General features: G+C 40.8%; 1 protein-coding gene across 2 annotated transcripts in view; it reads left to right on the top strand.

Moving 5' to 3' along the window:
* TMPRSS2 (transmembrane serine protease 2) overlaps positions 1–25,710 on the top strand; it is a 277,324-nt gene that overhangs the window by 160,519 nt on the left and 91,095 nt on the right. For both annotated transcript variants that reach the window (XM_069202592.1, XM_069202591.1), the window contains 2 exons: positions 12,096–12,225; positions 21,822–21,929. In XM_069202592.1, coding sequence (XP_069058693.1) covers positions 12,096–12,225; positions 21,822–21,929 — 238 coding nt within the window. The remainder of the gene's footprint in view (positions 1–12,095; positions 12,226–21,821; positions 21,930–25,710) is intronic.

The raw sequence follows: 25,710 nt of genomic DNA, 5'->3' as shown, positions 1-25,710 counted from the left end.
TTGCTGGCCTGCTACAAGACCCCCTCCCCCTCCACCCCTGGAACAAAAGCAGCCCCGTCATACTTCCAGCCTCTGGAGGAAACTCCCTGTACCCGGTACAGCCACTCCGACCTTGGTTGTCCATCAGTTATCAATCATAACACTTGAATTTTGAATGGTGGTCCATTTACAAGTGGATATTAACCATTTATCAGTGCATGAGGCATAGACTCATGGGGTGGAAAGAGTTTGATGTTCCTCTGACGATCTATACAGTGGCGTTATCAAACCTATTCATGTGCAAATAATCATATGGGCAGCTCATAGGATCTCCTCTTTCAGAACAAATCGGCAGCTCTAAATTCCGTATTTTTCGGGAATATTTACTTGGTCTTCTATTTTCCTAAAACCCTGTGTTGAGAGATTGAGTCCAAAATGAGCTTTCCATTTAAAACTATGAGCATATTTAAGGAATAACATTATCTCAAAAGACACCGGAATAGATTAGTGAATGTGTTATTGACAAGTAAAGACTTTCTTGAAAGGAAGAATGTCCTCCTTCTGCTGCCATTCTTATGTTCTTGCAGGAATTCCATCAGTGACTTTAAAAATTCGCTGACATTCTTCTGTTTAATGAGGTATTTGGTACCTAAATGATGGCTCCTCAGCTTTGGCAGAGATAGCTGGTAACATCACATTCCATATTGTAGTTTCCAAGTGGTGCTTCTGGATTCAGGACGTGGTGGCTTACACCTAGGAGCATCCCAGTGCTGGGGCCACACTGTCCATTTTTCCTCCACACAGAAAGTATATTTGGATTAATGTTACACTCTTAACCATCAATTCCCTTGTAGTAGTTTCTTTGTCAATCCAAGTTTATCACATGATTGATTAAAACCTTTGTAAAAGGTTCACTAAAAACCAACACAAAAACTGTAATTATAACAATTATTGTTACAGTACAGTCTGCAGCAACTTGAAGGACACTACCAGAGTTACTAAAATGTATTTTATCTCAACGAATAAATATTAGTGCAGCCTTGCTCAGTATATGTGGCACTACCAGATGGCCTCAAAGATGTCCATTGGAAAAGTGCCATAAGGACCGTATGTACGCTACTGCGCGACTCTCCATTGGAAATAAAGTGCATGCATTCTTTGCAGTTTGTTTTTCTATGTTGAGTGCAAAGTTTTTCCTGAAATATGGAGATAAATTTAACCAGTCTAATGTTCAAGGCTGTGTTTGCAAGGTCCAGGGCCTCCATAACAGCCTGCCTGAACGTCGTACCTTTGTATACAAAGCATCTCAATTAAATAGAGAGTTATGGAACATCCTTAAAACAGTGTTGAATCCGGCAAGGCTCTCAGACTGCCACAGTTTTGGGCTGACTCTTGACTTACATAGTTGAAGAATTGGAGCACGGGATTGTACCACCTTTAAGGGTGGTATGTACAAAACCAAAGCACCATATCACATTAAAACAATGCAGCAAAAAGTGGGAAAAAACACACAAAAAACTCAACACATCACCACCACAAGAAAGTGCACAAATATTTGCTTCACACATTACCACATCCAGAGTCATGCTTTCATCAAGATTTGCTATTAGGTGTTTGCCCAAACACTGCCTTAACCACCACCAGGCACATGAAATGGAGGCTGTGGTATGTGATCTGGCATCAGTGTCCTTCCTTAGTGATAATTGTAATGGAAATGTACAAAGGTGAGAATAGCATGCAGGGGTTGGGTGGTGTTAAGTGCTGTGGCCATGGTGGGCAGTCCACCGGTGCAGAGTGTTTCATTTATTCTTTTACTGTTCAATCCCTTCTGCTCTTCCATGACATTGTGGACGGAGACTTGGATGTCACCAAGCACATAAGGGATTCCTTGTCTGTGATTTACAGTAGGTTATATGTTCTTCTTTGTACTTCCCAACAAGCCTCAAACTCGGCTTGTCAACCTCCCACTGCAAAATGGAATTCAGGGTTCTACATTAGATCAAAAGCTTATTCTGCAGAACTGCTTTTTGCCAGCATCAGCATTGCCTGCATACAATGCTTCACCATTGCTTGTATTTTGGCAGTGGAAGCCCAAGAAGAAAACAATCAACATTGCTACCCTCCTGACTTTTAGGCTAACCCCTTTGGGAGACATGATTTCTAAAATATCTACAGAATCTGATCGATAATGTTATTTACATATTTGTGTATGTTCAAAAATGATATATTAATATCGAGACACATGGATGGACCGTAGACCCTGTAGAGTACAAACAGGACCCCTTTTCGTGTGAATGAACGTCCATCCCGCACAACCATAAGATCCATCAGGGTGATCAATGCTTTCCTTACCAGGTTTCAAAATGGTGGAACTCTCTACCCTTGACCAAGGTGCTCAAACCACTCACAGACAACAAGTTATTCTCCAGATAGCCTCAATACAGCTTCTGCACAGTTCTCAGGTCCACGCCCAACAGGCACTGCTTTACCCCCTGCACATTCGTGTGGCTATTTATGTGCAGCACAAACAGGCTACAGAAAATAAATCTTGGAAAACACTGCTTTTACAGTCACTCATTGCCCCAAGTAAACTCTTCCATCATGGGACCTAGCAGACAAATAAACCACCCTGGACTTCCCTTGGGCCTGCTGGCCCTCTCTCTGAATCTTGGTTGTGAGTGGATATCAAGGGTTCGTAGATGCTGCCTGGTTCTGTGGTGTGAAAAGAGAAGAACCATAATCCAAAGATGTGACTACAGCGGCTTGATGGGTGTTCATTGACAGTCGTATTTTGTCTGGGTATTTAAAAATGGCGCCATGTGTGGATTCACTTTCTATTCTAGAAGAAGCACTGTGCCAAAATGTAAGGTATGTTACTTTAATATTAAATGCGTTACATCAGGTAAATGGTATAGAAGGGTAAGATGCGCGTGAGCACCAGTTTATACACTTGGATCATGAGCGGTCTTCCCAGTGCCACAAAGAGACACTGGGTGCTCACAAATCTGACGAAGGCGCAGGGTTGGAATTGCACTGTTGCAGGAGACACACCTGACTGATGTACAGGAGAAGATGCAGAGGAGGTGGCGAGGCCAGTACCAATGAAAGACAGGGGGCAGTGATGGCTTTCCTGCACACTTATTTCAGGAGTTCCCAGGACTGCTTTCTTGGACATTGATGGAAGCGCTTCTAGAATCTCTGAACACAACATACTGCCAGTAACTATGGGAGAGGCTGTAATCATTATGGATCAGCCACTGGATAGGAATGAGAAGGATCATACAGACAGCTATTCACGATTAATCCTGACACAAAGATCCTGAGCAGAGCCTTGACCTACAGACTAATCACAATAGTTGAGTTATTGGTGCATCAAGACCAATGTGGCTTCATACCAAGCCACAGTACTACTCAACACGTGGACTTATGCACATTATACATGTACCAGAGAGGGAGAGGACCAGCGCTGTGCCCTGGCAGTGGTTGGCATTCTGGAGATAGAGCTTTATAATGAATGGATTACAAATGGATTCGTTCCCTACTTTACATGTGATTGATCTGCACAAGACCCACAGCAAGGGTAATAAAAACAGGCCGGGTGACATTGAAGAGCTGGGATACTCAGATGGGTAAGAGACGAGGCTGCCGGCTCTGCCCATTGGCAGTAGAACCGTTGTGGACTGGGTTGAGGTCAGTAATGCACGAATTGAGGATAGTTGTAGAAACAAGTAACCACATAATATTTGTGTCTGGCGCTCAGATATATACTCGAGGCAAACAGTGATCTTGGTGCATGTGCTATTAAGAGAATTGGAGCGTATTTTGACCTTTCCCTAGGCCATCAAGTGACACACTGCATGTAAATTCTTTTCAACCCCCATTATTGGGGCATGTACAGAGTGTGCTGTGCATATAGATTTGCATATGATATATTCATGGAGGCTGGCGGCAGTGTTAATGGTGCCAAGGGCATATTTATGGCTTATTCTTATTAACACTGACAAAACCTCAACAAACTAAAAACAGTCTTTATGAATGCAAAGCGAGAAACACTGATGGACTCTCTGCATTCACACAAGCTAAAACCCCACCCAAACAAGCTTTGGCAATGCCAATAAGTCTGGCTTTAAAGGAATGCTATATGGTAAAGTGAAGATTTACAAGTAAATAGCAAGGGAATATATTTGTATTGTGTGAAAGCAAATACATTTAAAATAATTTTGGTGCATGTTAAAAGGTGACAGTTGCACTGTAGGTTAATGACTGTCCTCCCCCCATCTGTGCTGCTACAGGAGAAAAACTGCATACATTGTGTAGTTATTTAAGACCCTTTTTTAGAATTCCAATGTAGTGTGTGCCACCGAACATTTGAACTTAAATAAACAAAATGATCACAGCTGTGTGGAGGGCAAGCCCTTTTTTTGCGGAAGCACACATCTGGCCAATCAAACATGTACTCCTGAATCCCAAGATGTGGGCGGAGCCAAAGCCTTTCTCCAGTGATTATCACATAACTGTCTGAGGTCTGCGGCACTGTCGAGCCAGACCATAAAAATGGAGAGAGAGGGAATGTATAATTTTGTAATTCGTATAGAGGTAGATAAAACTATGTAGCTTTATCATAAAAGGTAGCAGCAGGGTCAAGTGGTCAACTAAACCATTTGTATTTTGATGTTTAATATTGTCGGAAATTATGTGTTTCTTGTTTCTTTTCTCCAAGTTTGTTGCAGATGTTCAGGGTTTACAAATATGTTTGCACATTTTTGTAGACAATGTGGAAGAATTAAAGTCCTATTTCATCGTTTCTCCGTATTTTTCTATTCTATCACTTGGTCACAAGGCTCTTTGTTCAGGAGTCAATCGTACAATGCTTTCCGACTATCCCTTACGTTAATCATCCCATCTATTATTCAGTGGTAAGCCTCTGTGGAAAGTGTTAGCACCACGTGCCTGGGAAAGTTGATAAAGCAAACTTTCAAACTTGGAAAATCTTTGGTGATTGGGATCTTTTGTTTCATTCAGCAACTACAAGCTCATGAAAAACCTTTATTATTCTGTTATTGTCATACCGCAAGATCACTTGTCAAATGGGTCAATCACAGCTTTAGCCCCACGTGCACTTGAACATTTTTTAAATCACAGCACCACCTCGTGGTCAAACAGTTGAACACATCCAAGATTCTCCATATTATATCTGACCGTCAACCTCGTGTGTAATCCGCAGAGATTGCGCTCCGTCTGCCTTTAGGTAGTCAATTACCTTCTACCAAGGCTTTGAGACATGGTCTATCACATCTTTCATCACCCTAGAGGAGTATTTCTCTCTGTCCGGAGGAGCGGCGGCTTCTCCATGGGAACGGGGCAGTGTCGCCTCAGCACCCGCTGTGAGCCACACCTAAAAAAAAAAAAAAAAAATGCCAATGAAATGGTTTTATTACCATTTTTATTTTTTACTGATGTGCGTGATGCAGTGCCCCTAAGCTGAGAGACATGCAGGTGTGTCCACTGCTGCCCACTGGCAGCCTGGAGGACCCGAGTAGTGGCTGACTGGATGCTCCAAAGTGCGCATGTCAGTTCGGCTGATTGTCTTGCGATGGCCAGCCTGGCATGCACACTTTGAAGCTCTCTATCCCAAGCTGTCTTAGACAGCTGGGTGGAGAGCAAGTGTAGACATCCAGGGTCTTAAGGAGCATCTGGGCAACCCTCTGCATCAAATACTGGCACTTCTCTTACGCTGGTTAAAAGAATAATAGCATGAGAGCGGCGTTTGGGTTGGTTAAGGGAGCTCCACAGTAGACTACAGATTCAGAACACCGAGGAGGAGGCACAGCAGTGGGTAAGTACCATTTATTGTAATTGTATTTATTTTAAATGTTAATGTAGTATTTTTTTTTTTTTTTGGCTTCTGGAAGGAGGGATTGTTTTATTGTGGGCTTTTATTTTGGGGTGATTTATTTTGGACTTTTGGAGGGAGGAGGGTGTTTTATTTGGAAAGCAGTGGGGCACTTCGTTCGACCCACAACTTTCAAAGGTTATCAGCCATTCATCAGGTGTCTCTGTCCCATGTGAAGAGTCCAGGAGTTATAAGGGTAATAACATGGGGAACCACAGATGAGAATCTATGTTTTTAAGGAGTTAGGTTTGAGGTGATTCTCTAGACTCCATAGTTCAACAACAATTAGGTGTTCACCAAGTCCCAGTATCTTTGGAAGCTTTCTACATCTTTAAGGCAATCTGATTCCGAATATCCTCTGCATAACTATGAGCCTGGATGATTTCACGATTGGGCTCCATAAAGATTTAAAGGTAGAGGTTTGATTGTAGATCCCTGCTGGATGCCTACTTGTGTGGTGTAGGGTGTGGATTTGATTGGCGCTAGTTAGTTTAGGATTTAAGGTAGTGTTGTCTCCATTTCAGCACAATTATACTGACAATTTGTTGAGGAGTAGAACCACCATTCCATTTGTGGCAGCCAAGCTCACGAGTAACTGCGATAAAGGTTATACTGTAGATATCCAACTGTGCATGGACTCCGTTGCCAGCATGCGTGCTTCATAACATTGTAGAGGCATTCTGTTTAGCCTGCTTTTGAAAAGCTACTATGCACTGCTGAAAGACCTATTGTTTACTCTAATGCAAACAACTAATGTTTGGCAGCAGTTGCAGTCTTGCGCCATTTACAATATTATAAGTCCTCTGTGCATAAGAATCAAAATAAATTATAGCAAAGGCTGCTCGACCAAAGTTTTCAGAAACCACATAAGGAGCCCAGGGCATTCTTTGGGGAAAAATCCAGAAAAGGTAGAGATAAGCATGCTGCATTGACTTATTCTTTCTACGATTGGCATTAGTCACCTATACAGAAGACTGAAATGTTTTCCTGACGCTAGCATAGGCAAAGCAGGACTGATTCTTCAAAATATACATTGGGTGTGTTTAGCTCCACTTAAAGGAGTATTACTCTCTGACTTCTTAATATTAGCTGTATAAAATATTGCTTCACCGCCTATGAAGTGATTGCATCATATTGCTCAAGGGGCTGTTTTCCACGCATCGTCCCTGGGCATCCAAGTCAACCCGATTTTGAGTGGATACGAGGTGCCCCGTCCTGAAATCGATGCATCGCTCTCTTGCGGGGGAGAAAAACTACGCAATGCCGACCCGACCAGAGAAGGAAACGGCGCAAGGCCTCACTTGCGAGTAAGGAATCAATGCATCACTAGCCTTTTTTGATGCATGCTCGCCCGTGCAACTTTTTTTTTTTAAGCTAACCAGGTACATTTTGTAACAACAGCATTCGCACTGTTTTCTAAGGATTAAGACTCTTACTCTTTTGAAAGTATTTTTGTCCTTTTGGTCTTGTTTGAGTTAGATAAATATTATCTATTTTTCTAAACTGGTGTGGTGCCCATTTTGTAGTGTTCTCACTGTATTACTGTGTGTGCGGGTAAAAATACTATACACATTGCTTCTGATATTAAGCCTGCCTGCTCATCCCAAGCTACCAAGGGTATGGGGGGGGTTAACTGAGTGTGATTCTCCTTTACCATGAATAGAGTGAGGGTCCTTGCTTGGATAGGGGGTAACCTGACTGCCAACCAAAGACCCCATTTCTAACACGTCATATGCAGACAACACTCAGTTTCTCATTTCTTTCAGTCCTGACCCAGATTTTGTGAAAACCAATTTGCCCACTACATGAGGAAAATTACTGTTTGGATGGTTTATTACTATCTCCAACATAATAGCGAGGAATTTGAGAGTCAGCTCTTTGACAAAGTGCACAAGCTTTGGTCAGCTGATTGGTGGCCCTCTGATCTTGGGCCAGCTCCTTCTCCTAAGCAAGTGGTGAGAACCCTCGGAGTGAAATTGGATCGGACATTATCTATGAGAGATCAGGTCAAAGCCATATGTCGCACTTGCTTAGCCACAATGAGGCTGCTAAAAAAAAAAAAAAAATTCCAAGTTACCTTCCGCCTCCAGGAAAACCCTGGTCCAGGTACTTACAACCAGCCTCCTGGATTATGGGAATATATTGCTGGTAGCAGCTGATGACACCTTGCTCGCCAAATTACTGGTCATTCAGAATACTGCTGCCCAGTTGATGTGTAATTACCAGCTCGATCGCCCTCGGGTCCCATACTGAAAGAATTGCATTGGCTACCCATTAAACAATGGACCATTTTCAAGCTCTGCTGCTTGACATATAGAGCTCTGTTCTGTGTACCTGAGTGAAAAACTGAGTTACTATCTGCCCTCCAGACAGTTAAGATCCTCTAATAAAGCTTTTCTGCAGATCTCATGTATTAGTCCTGCCAGATATGGTGGCAGGGCATTTCTAGCTCCACATCACTGGAACAATCTCCCTCTCAACATCCGTGCCTGCCCCAATTTCATGGATTTTATGAAGATACTCAAAACATGGTTGTTCTAGACCGTCCTTCCTATGCCTGTACAGCACAGCGCCGAGATATATCTTCAGGAGTGAATTGTGCGTGATACTAAGTCCTATAACATAACATGATCCCAGCCCTGATGCAGTACCCTACTCTTCTCCTTTCTCTGCCTTCTCCTGGACATTCTAATGAAAAGTATAATTGTTTAAGCCTCTCTGTTGATAAGTATTCACTCTAGAAGTTACCTGCATATATGGGTGTAGTCTTTAGCTCAAAGTTCACAAAAAACGATTTGCCTTTCCAATCACTTCTCAGAACACACCGTGTGAGAATAATAGCTGCAATTAAGTATTAATATTTTCTAGGAATTCTCAGCTGATCAAAAATTTATCTCAGAAAAATCCATATTTTCTGTCTCAGTTTTTATTTCTGCATGGTTGCAGTAAACATTACTGGTGCATTTCTACCTGTCTGTTAATTTCTAATCTTCACCTGTTGATAATGTTAAACATTTGCCTCCTGACTATCTTGCATCGTCTTCACTCTCGATCTGTACGTGACTCGAAGATAATCCTTGCGATCAGAGTATATTTATGTCAATGCTGTTAATTTTGTTATGTCATAAGAGGATCTATACCGATTGGCAAGCCCTATTTGGCTAGTCATTGCATGTTTTGCAAGGACAATGTAAATTTAAATTTTGTTTATGTAACCATATTTTGTACTTAGAAGCACTCATACTGCCACAGTGGCCCCAATTGTGCTACATAAAAATACAAAAATGTGTTATATCAAACTACATACATCAATATAATATATCAAATGTATTAGGAGGGTTCTGTCTGATAGCTGGTCACAGCGAATCCTGCTGGCATATCATCTCAGGATTCTGCAGAAGGTATCTAGGTTCGCTTTTGTAGTTCAGATGAACAAGGGAATGTTATTAAATGAATGTTTTCTGACCGTGTTTCTGCAGTTGATGACTCCCCACCCCAAAGAGCTAGAGGCGTACTCTTTCCATACCGTTCTTAGAAAAATATAATGAATACCACCAGTCACCCCACACAAAGTGATATTTCTTTGCCAACTGTGGTGTCTGTTCTCGTGCATTTTGAACAATTTCGTAAATCTAAAAATCTTCAGATACCACATATTATTTGCAAAGATTCTAGACTTTCTGCAAATTCACAGGAATACCTGAACATTGAAAAGAAATCTACGGAAATGACAGATTTCTAGTTGTCCATCTCCCCCAGCCTGAGGTGCAGCAGAATTGTGCATTCACACACTTTTTCTGTTCCACAGTACTTTTTTCATTCATTTGGTGAAATCTCTATCCCTAACCTGCATGAACAAGGGTGCTGTTTGGGAAACAATTGTCAACTGAATATGCACTTTTCCAACTTTTTGCTGTGCACGTTGGATGGTGAAAACTATTGGTTAAGTGTGTAAATGCCCCCAAAATTTCCAGGTCTTGGCCTTTCCACATCTTCCTACTCTCACTTCCAGAAGACATATTTCAGACCCTGCCCCGGCATGTAATACTGCGGAAATCAGACCTTAGTGGAAACATTTCCATTTTCAATCCACGCAAAAATCATTGGCACAACTTGATCTTATGAAGCAGGTTCTGTACTTTACACCAGCAAATGGCTTTTTTTGTACACCTACTTGTCCCTTATTTGTGTACAAAATGTTATGTTCACACCGATACATCTTTCTTAATACTCAGTTTAAAAAAAGATCGTCATCATGTTCCTCGCATTAGACTGCCACTGTGTATTTGCTCTTTCTGATGTCATGATTTCGTCTGTTACCTCACCAACCGGTTTAAAATCAAATTAGAACATTGGAATGTTGGGAGCTCCATTGGAAGCAATGGAGCACTCTGGGCTTCTAATGGCTGGTAAAAGCTTGGAGTCTCAACATTCTAATGCCCTTCGGCTCGGGCCTTTAACACTAGAGCGGGGCTTTAATGGCCTGCTACGGCGGGCTCTAAGGCTATGATAAAGATAGAATAACTCTCCTTTCTGCCTAACAGAAAACAACATCAGTAATACATTGGTCAGTAATTGTTAGGTTGTGTTTTCCACAACCCAAAGAAGTGAGCTGTTGCAATTAAAGCATAAAGTAGTATTTTAAATGCTAAACACATCACAAAACAGATGCAAAGAATCAACTGTGTAAAAAAAAAAAAAGGTCTCTAAGTGAAGAAAACAACTTCATGTGTGCATGAGATGAAAGAAAATGAGTTGAAAATCTTCTTAAATTGAGATTGTTTTGCAATATCTGTTTGTTACCCCTGGGTTTACCTCTTGGATGCTCTTAGGGCCAGAATTGTCAACTTGTACACAATTTTTCACTATTGCAATTTTAGTCGTGATGTTGGCAACTTGGTTCACAAACTTGACACTCACAACATAATATTAGTAATACAGTCAATGCATTGTCTTGTCAAATCTGCCCCCCCCTCAAACTGCACAATCACAGAAGTGAATGTGCTGCTTACCTTCTATGTTTTCTTAAAGACGTCATTGGGTCCCTGACACCCAGTAGGTGTAATGGGTGTGTATGAGTGCGCATGTGTGTGTTCTTTTTTACTTTTAATTGTGGCGGAAATCCTTCAGTACACGGAATATGTCGGTCGGAGGACCGCCAGCACTAGTGGTCCTCTGGCGCCCGCGACTGCGGCGGTGTAAACAAAAGACCGCTAAAGTCGGAATGAGCCCCGAGTCTCTACACAGCCTGTTAATGTCTACCTCAGCGAAATCTCAGCTTGTCACAAAAATATTGCTTTAAGTGTGCAAGGCACAAGTGGAAAAAAGCATTGGCAGGTGCAAGTAATAATAAGTAAAAAATACCACTGAAAGGGTGCCATGCATGTTTGCAAAAACAATAAGTTAAAAAATGAACCGTTTCAAGAATAAGTATAAATTTTTTTTTTAACAAAATTAAAAAAGAAAATGGCCTATCAGCTCTGGCACTGACGTGTACTACCAAGGGCTGTACCTGTAATATATATTAGTATTCTTTGGCAGTGACAGTAAATGTGGCTCACTAACACATTATTTCGTGCAACTATCCTACTAAATGAACAGTCACAAATGTATTGCTACTGTGCCAAGAGCAAACGTAAGTATATTATTACAATGCAGCAAAAATGGCAAGCAATAAACACTTTACTGCCTCACAGACTGCATGTCATAATTACTTTAGACAGGAAAACAACTCATCTAATGTTCAGAGGCTTCTTCATTGTAACCCCATGCATCAAATACCACGCTATAAGCCCTGTATTCAGATGTGCAGAGTGTATGATGCTAATCATTACCAGTGATGAGTGAGAAAGTAGCCTCCGGACTCACTCGAGGCCTCTCTTCACCCTTAACAATGGTAATATGTATCAAAGTACACTTTTAACATACATGTTTGTCTGTGTGTGTGTTTTTAATTATGAAGGTTTTGAAAAACATAAAACTGGTGTGATAGCTGCTTTGGGGAAAAAGACAGCTGGCACTTTTACACGCTTTCAAACCAACTCAAGTGCTATACAGTGGTGTTATCCCCTCTACATGTTATCCTTATGGTATAGTTTCCAACCTTATGTTTACGATTATTCTTTTATTTTTATCTGAAGTGCCATTGAATCATAACCATAGTTTGAGGGCACAAATGCATTGGATGACACTCCCTGATTTGCTTGTTTTCCTTTCATTGCAGTTAGATTGTATGGACCAAACTTTTTACTTCAAGCCTACTCACCTGAGTATGCAGGATGGAGGTCCGTGTGTGTGGATGACTGGAATGACAATTATGGGAAAACCGCATGCAGTGATATTGGATATAGCATGTAAGTATACTGGTGTTAAGCACAAGACCTTCAACAGTTGTGACTGGGGAGGACATTTATGTTTTTCATAAGAACAACAGTTGACAGAGGCAAGGTGGTCTTTACCTATTCTAAATAAAATGTAAACCTGAAATTTAAAGCATGAAACACCCGAAGAATCAATCTGTATGTTCATTAACATACTTTAGGGGCATGCATGAAGAAGGGAGGCTTTAAAGATTTCCAATAAGATGCAGAGAAAGAAGAAGATGGATCTCAACAGTATAGAGTTCTAGGTGTGAAGCCTCTTTGAAAATATTGCTTCAACAAAACTTGTAGATAACTAGTCTAAGTATATCCTGCTCCTCAGCCTACAACCTGAAGCTTCTATCGGTGTATTAACCAGTATGGGATGGACAAGGGTGTTAAAGGTGATACAGAAAATCTTTAATCGAATTCTGTATTGACCAAGCATCTAATGTAATCTAAACAAAGGGTGTGGTGATGCGAGCAAGATTTCTTGCAGTAACCACCAAATGCCCTATATTTAATGTACCTTCATTTAATAGTTTTATATTTAATGTTAAGTGTTTTAGATAATATCTAAGCATCTTAGACCAGTGTCGCTAGTAGTGGTGCAATCTAATTCATGTTAACTTGCACCCCAAATCATTCATTCTTTGGACTTCAAGCAACTTTTTGATAGTTACAAGCTTGTTGGGAATCTAATGTCTTCTGCTTAACACCTAAAGTGTACGAACAATGTTTTTTTTTTCCAAAGAATCAAATACACCTATGCATTTTTTTATTCTTGCATAGCAATCATGTACCAGCACCTTGGGCTACTCCTTTACAAGCGTCCATCAAGTTAAAGGAGGGCACTAATGACCAGCCAAAACATAGTTTTCCTTCTTCGTGATCCGTGTACAAATATAACATTTAAAAAAAAATCTGCAGGGTGCCCGGCATGTTCTTGAGGAAAACCTTCACTGAACATTTTTACTTATCTGGGGACTGTGGTGTTTTGATGAATCAATACCAATTTAAATTGCATCCATATCGAATACAAAGCGTGAGCCATGCCTTCCCACCCATCGTGTTTTGCGTACTCATTGAAAATTGTCTCACGGTCAAGAAAGAAATGTAGAAGTAACAATTCATGATAAAATATTTGTAATAAGATAATTTCACCACTAAGCGATAGTTATTAACTTTTTAAGTCTTTCTTTTATTACTTATGGAAATGCTTGCTTCCGTATTTAATTTTCAATATGTAGGACATACATAGGGCCAGTGATATTTTATTTCTCTGCACAGATTTATCCCCTCCTGTTCAGGTTGAAATAAGTCATGTATATTCTGCAGCATTCAACGTAGCATCATATGCAGTGAGATATGTATCTTAAAATAAGCCTCTTACTGAGGTCTAGCAATCTGCGATCTCAAGATGTTCTTGATAAGAGCAGCACAGTTGAAAACTCAGTGCAGGGCTTCTATGACCTCACAGCATCTGCAAAAACAAATCTCCATTTTCCCACCATTTTTGTAGAAGTCAAGTTACAGCCAAACCCCCTTGATATTGAAACAGTATGCAGATGCAGACATACTTGGCAGATAACGTATGCTGACCTCCGAATGAGGCACAATTGGTTGATACTTTCACCTCCTTCAAATTACTACTACCTCATTTCAGACAAAATCATATCTTGTCACTGTTGTATCTTCTGAGTATGAATGATAGATGCTTTTTGGATCCAGAGAGACTCCGTAGCATGATGACGTAAGTGTTAGAACATGGGGCAGTGAATGCAAGTTTAGAATGTGGAGTTTGTGGTTACACGCTGAAGACTAAAGACATGTAATACATAGCTCCGTGTGTGGCGTATTCATTCGCGGGTACCCAGTCTAGGGAGGACGCTACAGCTGACACCGAGATAGGGGATAAGTAAACGAAGATTGACAGTGCTTTCCCGGAGAGTTTGCTGTGGTCTAAGCGAACTGCTTGTGCGCGCCACGTGTGCCTTCATCAAAATGCAGAATCAACAATTGGTGCATGTGGATTCAAAGTGCTACGCTAGCGATGTAAGCTCCAGTTGCACTGTCAGCCAATCTTGTGCACAGTTACAGTGCTGCAACCTTGCTGGAACCACCACCACCTTTCGATACAGCCAAAAAGCAAAATATTGTAGATAGATGGTCTGCTTGGATAGAGACATTTGATGAGTTAATAGATGCGCTAGAAGAAACAGATAGCAAGAAGATTACCAAGTACCTCAAAAATCTTGCTGGTGATGGTGTAAAAGAAGTCATAAAGAAAATGCTGCAAGGCGATGAAGTTATGTACTGTCAAATCAAAGAAGCCTTGAACCTCAGGTTCAATCCACTGCTGAATGTAACTTACAAAAGGTACATTTTCACTCAAGAACAAAAAAGAGTTGGTGAAACAATAGAGGAATTTGTTTAGAGACTGCATACATTCATAAAATACTGCAGATTCTATTACTTTAATGATGAAGAAGCAATATGTTTCAGAGTCATTGACGGATGCCTGTGAGATTCAATCAGACAATGAATGCTGAGAGAAACTCTTAGTCTGGAGCTAGTTCTCGTAGCTGCCAGAGCTGAAGAGCATGCTGATCAACCAGCTGCTGACATGGAGTCCGGAAGAGCCCACAGTGAATCAGTCATGGACATAAAAAGTAAGCTGAAACACAAAGCTGAAGGACCAAAGGTCTCCACAGAAAAATAAGTTGTGTTTCAGATATGGATTGTCTTTTCCACACGAAGGTAAATGTCACACCATCAGGCAGCTACGTACAGGCTGTAGTAAAGAGAACCATTTTGTGACGGTTTGCAAAGCAAAGGAAAAAGTGTGTCACAAAAGGAAGACAAAATGGCTGACCAAACGTTCCATAAGCGAAGTTCAAAGTGTGACCACAAGGCCAAGGAACCAGTTCAGACAAATCAACACAGTTGATCATCGTCTAAATCATCATTGAAAAGTTTGTTGGTCTCAGTATCAAGTGAAAGTGAAGAAGATGATTGTGTCATGTCAGTGTTTACCTCAGAGAAAGAAGCACATGTTGGACTGGCTGCATGGGAAGAGAAATAACTGTCAAAGAAGAGCAATGTGCAAAAAGAAAAATAATTCTCTGAAGTAATGGAAAGTTTCATGTCATTGAATCATAATGCCCCTGGAGTTAGACCGAGATCTTTTCAGTAGCAGGCTACAATAACTTATGTGGCCATTAGAGGTCCTTTGGAGTCTGAAATAAATTGACTTCTAGCAAGCAGCATTACTTTAGGTTGTTATGAAAGGTGTCTAGATTCAGATACAAATCCTTTTCAAGCTGCAATAACTTAGGCCATTACTAGAGGTTCCTGGAGTCAGAAATATATATTTTCTTTAGTGGCTGCAGTACATTAGTTTGTTGCTAGAGGTCTCTGTAGTCAGAAACACATTTTTTGTCGGAAGCAGGATGCAGTACTATAGCCAGTTCCTATAGATCCCTGGAGTCTGCCCTGTATTTGGTCTACAGGGAGTGCAGAATTATTAGGCAAATGAGTATTTTGACCACATCATCCTCTTTATGCATGTTGTCTTACTCCAAGCTGTATAGGCTCGAAAGCCTACTATCAATTAAGCATATTAGTTGATGTGCATCTCTGTAATGAGAAGGGGTGTGGTCTAATGACATCAACACCCTATATCAGGTGTGCATAATTATTAGGCAACTTCCTTTCCTTTGGCAAAATGGGTCAAAAGAAGGACTTGACAGGCTCAGAAAAGTCAAAAATAGTGAGATATCTTGCAGAGGGATGCAGCACTCTTAAAATTGCAAAGCTTCTGAAGCGTGATCATCGAACAATCAAGCGTTTCATTCAAAATAGTCAACAGGGTCGCAAGAAGCGTGTGGAAAAACCAAGGCGCAAAATAACTGCCCATGAACTGAGAAAAGTCAAGCGTGCAGCTGCCACGATGCCACTTGCCACCAGTTTGGCCATATTTCAGAGCTGCAACATCACTGGAGTGCCCAAAAGCACAAGGTGTGCAATACTCAGAGACATGGCCAAGGTAAGAAAGGCTGAAAGACGACCACCACTGAACAAGACACACAAGCTGAAACGTCAAGACTGGGCCAAGAAATATCTCAAGACTGATTTTTCTAAGGTTTTATGGACTGATGAAATGAGAGTGAGTCTTGATGGGACAGATGGATGGGCCCGTGGCTGGATTGGTAAAGGGCAGAGAGCTCCAGTCCGACTCAGACGCCAGCAAGGTGGAGGTGGAGTACTGGTTTGGGCTGGTATCAGCAAAGATGAGCTTGTGGGGCCTTTTCGGGTTGAGGATGGAGTCAAGCTCAACTCCCAGTCCTACTGCCAGTTCCTGGAAGACACCTTCTTCAAGCAGTGGTACAGGAAGAAGTCTGCATCCTTCAAGAAAAACATGATTTTCATGCAGGACAATGCTCCATCACACGCGTCCAAGTACTCCACAGCGTGGCTGGCAAGAAAGGGTATAAAAGAAGGAAATCTAATGACATGGCCTCCTTGTTCACCTGATCTGAACCCCATTGAGAACCTGTGGTCCATCATCAAATGTGAGATTTACAAGGAGGGAAAACAGTACACCTCTCTGAACAGTGTCTGGGAGGCTGTGGTTGCTGCTGCACGCAATGTTGATGGTGAACAGATCAAAACACTGACAGAATCCATGGATGGCAGGCTTTTGAGTGTCCTTGCAAAGAAAGGTGGCTATATTGGTCACTGATTTGTTTTTGTTTTGTTTTTGAATGTCAGAAATGTACATTTGTGAATGTTGAGATGTTATATTGGTTTCACTGGTAATAATAAATAATTGAAATGGGTATATATTTGTTTTTGTTAAGTTGCCTAATAATTATGCACAGTAATAGTCACCTGCACACACAGATATCCCCCTAACATAGCTAAAACTAAAAACAAACTAGAAACTACTTCCAAAAATATTCAGCTTTGATATTAATGAGTTTTTTGGGTTCATTGAGAACATGGTTGTTGTTCAATAATAAAATTAATCCTCAAAAATACAACTTGCCTAATAATTCTGCACTCCCTGTACAGTCCTTAAAGTAGCTATTTGAGGTCACAAACATGCCCATCACTTTCTCTTCAATGTCAAGGTACCAGAGAGCTATGAGAAGAGCAGATTCCCTTGGGTGCCTTTTGTTGACCATGGGAAAAAGTCAACTGTGTTTTTGTTTTCCATGGGCTAGATCACAGAGTGAGTGAGTGTGGCTTCACCATAGATTTGCTGATCAACTTTCACAAGTCTGTTGATGTTTACTTGTTTTCTACAACCTAAATAAATATGCTCACGCTGAGTTGTGTTGATGATAATAGTCATTATCAAGACCCTACATTAATTCCAATATGCTCAGCACAAAGATATCCTAATATCTGAAAGGAATAGCAGCCACTTTCATGCAGGAACCGGCAAGCCCGGCTTAGAGAGAGAAACAGCAGAGCAGATGGTGAAAGAAGAACATGCTTTGATGTCTATTAAACGTGAAATGTTACATCAATGTGTGAAAAGAAAATAATTCTCTCTGCTCAGCTGTAGAAGGATATAACTCATCTAATCAAAGCACTATCCCTGAAGGCAGACAGAAATCATTTTCCATTATAGACTGCAGTACCTAAGGGCGTCAAGAGGTCAGTGAAGTCAGAAACAAATATTTTCTTTACAGGCCACAATACCTTAATTCTTTACTAGAGCTCTCTGGAGTCAGAGACATGTCCTTGCCTTTTTCAAGCTGCCGTATTTTTGCCTGTTGTTACAGGTCCCTGAAGTCAGAAACACATCTTTTCAAAGTAAGCTGCATACTATAGCTCATTAAGGTGGGTCCTTGGGGTCAGACGTTTGTTGTTCTTGTAATTTTCTACAGTATCTTATATGATTACTCCAGGAGTCGACCACCGCACCTTCCATACCTAAATACCAGAGACCTATATGTAGAGCAGGTGCCCTTCTATATATTTTGTTGCAAGTTGAAAGGCACAGTGACAAAAAGTTGACTGCTTTCAGTGTATCAGATCACAAAGGATCGAGAATTAAATATACATTTGGATATCTACATTTACAAGATGGCTTTTGCTGACTTTCTGTATCTCAAATGACCGTGTGATGCAGTACAACTTTTTATATCTTCAGGCTCTGGCGTAATCATTAAACAGATTGTGCCACTGGTCTTGTCAACTGTGGTTGTAAGCTGAAAGTGTATTCTGGGAGCTAACATCAGTACTACAATTGCAAGTTGCAGGGAATGCCATTTGGCTTCTCAAGAATAACTGAGAGGATGACTTCTAAACCACAAAGGTTTATTAGCAGATCAGTCAAACTTACAGGCTTTATTCATTCAGTAAATCCCATATCATGTAATTATCAGAATCAGTATGGTGAGTCTATACTCAGCGTATAAGTAGATAGATGATAGACTAAGTTATTCGATGCCACACAGTGCTAATCAGAGGAAGTATCAGTTCCATAAATGAACATCCCTAATCTAAATAAAGTATCTTAAAATGGCACGGGGGAAATCCTCAGCAGAAGGTGTCAGTCATACATTTGAACCAAGTAAAGGTTCAAGGCAGAGAAAGGTATACGCATTCAAGAGGCTAAGTCGAGAACCAAGAGTATAGGGTTTAAGATTGCAGAATTAGAGAAAAGCGTTCCATTGGTAAAGTCAGAACAAGATTTCTTAAAGATACACAATTAAAATACATTGCATTGCATTGCACAGCTTCCCATCAACTCCTCCAAATTGGAACCAGTGAGTTTGTTCTCTCTCCCTGGAACAGATAAACTCCCCTTATTCCCATCATCGATCAAAGGCGCACACAGCTGCATGACCTTGAATGTATGAGCAGTCTGGACTGCATGGTACAGGAGGATCCTACTCATCCCCATGCATGGTCAGAATCACAACAGACTACAGACTTCCAATGAAAGCTATTTGTTTAAACATTTCTAAAGCAAAACAATAAACTACTCTTCTAACTATTGTGGTTTATCGAAATGGAAAAGGCTTTTGAGCAATGGAGCCCTACTTGCAGTTACGCCTATGTTAAGAATACAGTTGGGTAATGTAAATTTAGTATAAGTTAATGATTATACTTTAGTTATACAACATGTAGCTTCTTTACACATCTATGGCCACACATTAACACAAGGTTTAGCATATGATTAATAAAGATTATGAAGAATTAAAATTTTGCTGCTCCAATGCTGATGCTGGGTTACGATGATAATAGCTAATAGAAGGGCTCTAAATGCATTTTTCTATGTTCTGATATATGCCACCCTAACCCTACTACCAGGCACTTGCAAGTAAAGCTGAGCATCTTGTTGTAAAATAGATTTGCAATAGAAGCTTTCTGTAGGAACTTAAAGGTTGACAGAACATTAAAGCAATCATACATCCATATGCCTTTATGATTTTGAGCTAGGTAGTACACTCATGCCCCATAGGAAGTACTTTGGTCAGGAACGGACTGTCAGACTATCCAAGAATAGAAGGAACTGCAGCCTTGTATGTTTCTTATTGCACACCAAGTTTGATTTCTTGCTTGCCCACAGCTTTTGAAGTGGTGTCATCAACACCTCTGGCTTTGGGGTAAGGAAGGTGGATGTGTCACAAGAGATACATCTGTTTCATCTTTCACTTTCAGTCTTGAGGTTTTTTTGGGCCTTCGGTGAAATAATGAAGCAAGATCAAATGTTTACCTTGTTCTCTTGAGTAAACTTTAATTCCTTATAGAGGCTAACACCAGTACACCATCAAGCCCATTCTATATGTTGCACCACCATTTTCAGAGCATTGCTATGATCTTGGTGAGTTTATTTCACACCGGCTACCATGACAATTGAATCTGCTGAACTTGAGGTCTGCCATTTTGGCATTGGTTAAGCCACACTTATATGTTTGATTCCGAACTGTGCCAGTCTCTGCACATACGCGATAGAAAGTGGGAACCTTTACAGTATGAGGAACTGAGAGAAAGAAACATACCCTGTGAATCTGAAGATAGAACTTGTTATAACTATGAATACTGGTTAGCTGATCTGTATGGTAAACATTTTGGTTCATGATAAAATGTAAATGAATGCAATCCAACATGTACGTTAACACTTTTGCTCATGACTGATAATGCAATCCAGAATAGTGGATTAAACAACAAGTACCCACATTGATAGATTTTAGACATGGTTAGACCATGCTCAGGTTCGAAATCACAATGATTTCTCTTACTTTTGCTTTAATAAACATTTATTCTGGTATGCACATAAGCACAACGTCAGCTACTAATGCCAGAGCCAATACAAAAGTGTTGCAGCTGGTTGCAGTTGTTCATAAGCAACTTGACATTTTGCAATAACAAGCCTGGATTTTGGAATTTAATCTAAACCCGATAGTTGATAGAGGAAATGGAAAGAACTGATAAAAGGTCCCATAGAGGGTGCATATGTGTGGCATGAGTGCTTATCATTAATATGTCCTAGTTAGAGGGAGACCACCACAATGTGTTATGATCGGTGGATTCAGGGGTGTCCATTAATTGTTGGTTAGCACAAGATAAAGACATCAACAGACTCCAAAAAAGAATAAACCATGAGTATTATATTGACTAGCAACACTTTTCTCCCTGCACCTAGCACTTTTGCACTGCTCAAGGGCCTGATTACGAGTGTGGCTGTCTTATGACCGCCACACTCGAGGTGGCAGTCTCAACCACTGGGGATGTGGCAGTCTGACTGCCACATAATAACCCTGGCGGTCTGACCAACAGGGAACCACCAGCTCCGCCAGGTTCTTGGATCCCGGCAGTCTGGTGGTGGCAGAGATCCTAATCCCCCACAGCACTTATGCAAGCAGCGCTGCCCTGGAGATTACGACCTCGTTCTCCGCCAGCCTTGTAGTAATACCGCCATGAAAAGGTTGGTGGAGAACACGTGCAGGTGGCTACAGGGGGCTTTGCAGACAGTGAACATTGCGATGTGCTTGTGCACCCTGCTGGCTACAGCATTGCCGCCAGCTCGATTACGAGCCAGAGACAATGCTGTAGCCTGTTTCGCGCCAGGCCAGCGGGCAGAAACTTAAGTTTCTGCCTGCCGACCTAGCAGGAAACCCTTAATAACTTCAGCGGGTAGGTCGCTGCGTAGGCAGCAGCCACCCTGTAGGGAGTTTGGCAGAAGGAGTTTTCCATCCAACAAACTCAAAATTACCCCCCAAAATCAGTGATCCATTATGGTTCAAAAGAGTACCATTGATTCTTTGTTATTTTGCATTTTAGAAAATCTGTGTTTGTTATAGGGCCTTCTGTACTTAAATAAATACTTGTTTTAGTATATCAGCTTTTATTTTAGGAACTATTTTTTATACCCTGGTAGACGAAAATGGATACTCCGCTATGAGGAATAATGACAGCAAATTTTAATGTGTATTGTATGAATATTATTATTATTTTTTTTTTTTATCTGTGTTTTTTTCTATGCATTGTTGGGTTTTGGCAAACCGAATAAAGCTCTTCAGATGATGATGATGACAAGCAACCCAACTTATTATTTTATTTAACAGAAGTACCTATTATACTACTGGACAACTTGCATCTGGAGGTTCCTCAGAGTTCATGCGGGTGAACAAGAGCAGTGGGAATGCAGAGTTGTATAGAAATTTGTACAACAGGTACCTTATTGCACATTTTCCTTTTTGTTTACCTGTTTAAAGGCTTATTTTGCTATTTTCTGAATTTACAACAATGCAATCAATTATCTAAAACAAATGTCACACACCGCTGATAGAGGTGCTTCTAAAATGAGAGATAGAAGGAAATATGGCAGAAAGAGGAAAACCTTGCCCGTCCCAGTCCCTCTAAGATCCATTTGGGTGCTTCCAGGAGCTCAATAGGTAGTAACTGCTAAACTAGACAGATTTCTGGTGCTTCTACTGTGTCATGTGCGGAGAGCTAGTTGGAGTTTTTCAGAAATGTAGTGAAAAAGCTCACAAATAAGGTATTCATACACACAGCCTAATTGATCCTATGATTGATCTTATGATGATGAATGCCTTTCAAGTCACAATTTGGCTAAATACTCGTTTTACCCTTTGATACCTCGGAGCAATATTGAGACTATCGCTTGTAACATACTTATAGTGTGTGTTTACATTACATGGATCATGACTGCCAGAGGTGTAGCTTTCCATAACTTAGGCAAGGGCGAATTCATCGCACATAGGGCACTACAGCAAGTGGTACGCAAAACCTGGAGAAATGGCATAAATGAACCTAAAACCGCTCCAGTACTACATAACTTACTAACAGGGGCGGGCACACAAACAGATATATCCTGGATATATCGGACATTACAGAATCACTCAGAAGAGGCCCAAACACAAGCAAAAACCAAATGGGAGACGGCGCTACTAACACCGCTGCCCACAAAAAAATGGAACACAGCACTGGCAAATACAAAAGATGTGTCACGTAATGCCCGCTTCCGATATACACAACTAAATTACCTACACTAGACCTACCTCACCCCAGCTAAAATAAAACGCATGTACCCGCACTCTAACCCGGAATGCCCGAGATGTGGAATACCAGAGGCAGACTTTATACACATGACGTGGAGTTGCCCACCGATATATCGTATATGGCAGGAAGCAACGACACAAACAGCTAGATGGTCGGGTTTACTGCTTCTTCCCACCCCTGAGTCCTGCCTGCTAGGAATACGCACGCGAAAAGGGGCAGACAAACAAAAACACAGATGCGCAGATCTCGCGTTTATCCTACTCAAGCGCTTAATCGCTACACAGTGGAAATCACCCTGCGCACCAAACATACACCGGTGGATGCAAGAAATGTCACACTGGACTAAAGCAGAAATACAAGTGTTACGTACATTAAGTGACAGTGGAGTGGTAATCAAAGGGGTAGGCATATGGGACTCCATCATAGAACAGCTGGAACAAAAATATGATACCCGACCCCCCTGAATCGGACATGTGCCTGCACTAGGAGTAGCAACATCCATACACCCTCAGTCATTAAACCTAGATAAAATGGAAATAAGATGACCTACCCCCACAACTGAACCCAGACTACAGGCCTTCCCTCCCCTCTACTCCCAGGCACCAGCCCATTAACCACCTCCCTCACTGCATGACCCCTCTCCCTCCCCCTCCTGGGCTAATGCTACACAAACAATAGGCAAGACCTTTACCACATATGAGCAACGTGACTCACAAATGGCGGCATTTGTTACTGTTAAATGTTTGTTTGCTTTTTTTTTGTTGCTTTTTTTTTCTTATCTCCTTCTTTGCTTTATTTCTCATCGAAAATACACAGTAGATCTGTTGATATGTCATGCACATACCGGTGACTCACTGAATGTAATGATAAGCTGATGTAACAATATGGAGACATGATCTACCACATGTAAACAATGATAACGATTAATAAACAGATTTAAAAAAAAAAAAAAGAGGTGTAGCTTTCCATTACTCTGACTATTTTTTGGAAAATTAAGTCCAGTGAATTTTGAAACACAAAAATAGTAGTTACAAAATAATAGGTTTTACACACTATTTTTAAGGGAATCTAGTTAAATATTCAGATACTTCAATAAACAGCAGTGCTGAAGTGCATTCTTTCCTTAAGCAAGTGTCTGTGACAAAAGGGTGGGCTAGTTAAAGAAACCTGCTGGGTTCACAGCATACAATCATATTTGTGCCAGACAAAACACAGCTGAAAATTAGTGTAGAGGAGAAGGAGCATAAATTGTCAGGGTATAATGTCATGGATCTTTGTTCACCAACATGCAGATATGAAATTCTGGATTATTCAGTAGAGAAAAGAGCACTGTGTGTTCTCCAACAAAGTTAGTAATCCAGTGCCATTCTAGGTAAATATAATTTAATTGAGAAAACCTCAACTTATCTACAATGATGGTCTCACAAAGCAAAAGAACATCCCTTTGAGAAATATGTGTAAAGTACTTAAGCAGGAGCAAAATAACATTAATGTCAAGTAATCTATCAGTAAAATTCCTAACTTAATTCGCCAAAGTGAAGGAATGTTTCTTGAACACAACAAAATTCAAATGGCAAAAATCAGATCAGGGCAACCACAGATTGATTTTGAAAATTTAAGTGGCAAAATACATCAATGAACAGCAAATCACCAGTGTGAGTAAATGGGCATGGGTGAGCATGGTCCGCTATAGTCCAAAGTTCAACCAGGTCAACAGATGTACCTTCTCAATCAGAGACTAATAAAGATGTCAAAATTATCTAACAGGGCAAAGGAAGGTGCTGCATGTGGCAAGGGATCTGCTACTACTGATAGACTAAATTCACATGCCCACTCAAGCCTTCTATTTTGTCATCAAAAGCACCGGACAAACATGAAAAACATAACACTCAAAGTTGCTTTGTTACCCTGATCACGTTACCACCTTTTCCTGTCCCTGACTAAGAAGAAATTGTGTGGGTTAAAATCCTCCTGCAGGGGAGATGGAGAGTCATACCATACACTAGCAGCAAAATGTCAGCTCTTGCAGTTTAATTACTTTACATATCTTAAAACAAAACAATTGCACAACATGTACCCAATGGTACCACATTTCTGTCCTAGATACATAAAAGAGATGGCTACCTCCTTCCACATGGTTTGGGACTGCCCATAATACAATTATTCGGTTGCTGAGCAGCTGTAGATTTTGACTGGTAAGAATATTCCTTGCAGTGCAAGGGAATGTTTTTAGGCCGGCCTTGTAGACCTGATGTCTCATCTCATGGCAGAGTGATCTATCAGCAGATTCACTGGCCTGGCCTTTGTGATAGCCAAGATGGCTATTGCCATGAACTGGCACTCAGGCGCTGCAAAGAATTTATAGAAATAAAGATTGGAAATTCACAAATGGGCCACAAACTGCACACAAATGCAAGTAGGATGGTGCTTTAGTGGGACACAACTAGAAACAATAGTACGCAATCTCAGCCTGAAATCCCATAAATGCCCTCTGTGAGAAGGACATTTCTTTCCAATCCCAATCCTGATCATGTCAGAAAATACACACAAGAATGGAACAAACTAAGTAGGTGAGTCCTATTCTGGCTGGGAGTTCTGGATCATTCAATTAGGGCCTGCCTTTGTAATTCCTCTCCCCTGTGGCTCAGTTTGATATCCGTTTATTAAAACATATGATTGTAGTGCTATAGCTCTTTCATGCTGAATGCGTCATCTCCAAAAAGCCTTCTTTTACTGTTTATTAAATAGTAACTTTATTAAACATAGTAATTTTGTCTTTAGGTCTGTCTAATGATACTTCTAATTTGCATAAATTAATAAAGGTTGATTAAAAAAAGAATTATCCATTCCTGGGTAGCCAGATTAGTAGAATTCACTTCCCCTCTACAGTCAGTGACATTTGGAGTCCCCCAGGATACCCTCCTGTTCACC

This window comes from Pleurodeles waltl, chromosome 8 (genome assembly GCF_031143425.1).
Source record: "Pleurodeles waltl isolate 20211129_DDA chromosome 8, aPleWal1.hap1.20221129, whole genome shotgun sequence".
Lineage (NCBI taxonomy): Eukaryota > Metazoa > Chordata > Amphibia > Caudata > Salamandridae > Pleurodeles > Pleurodeles waltl.
Note: the sequence above shows the minus strand (reverse complement) of the source record. Positions and strands in the feature narration are given on the sequence as shown.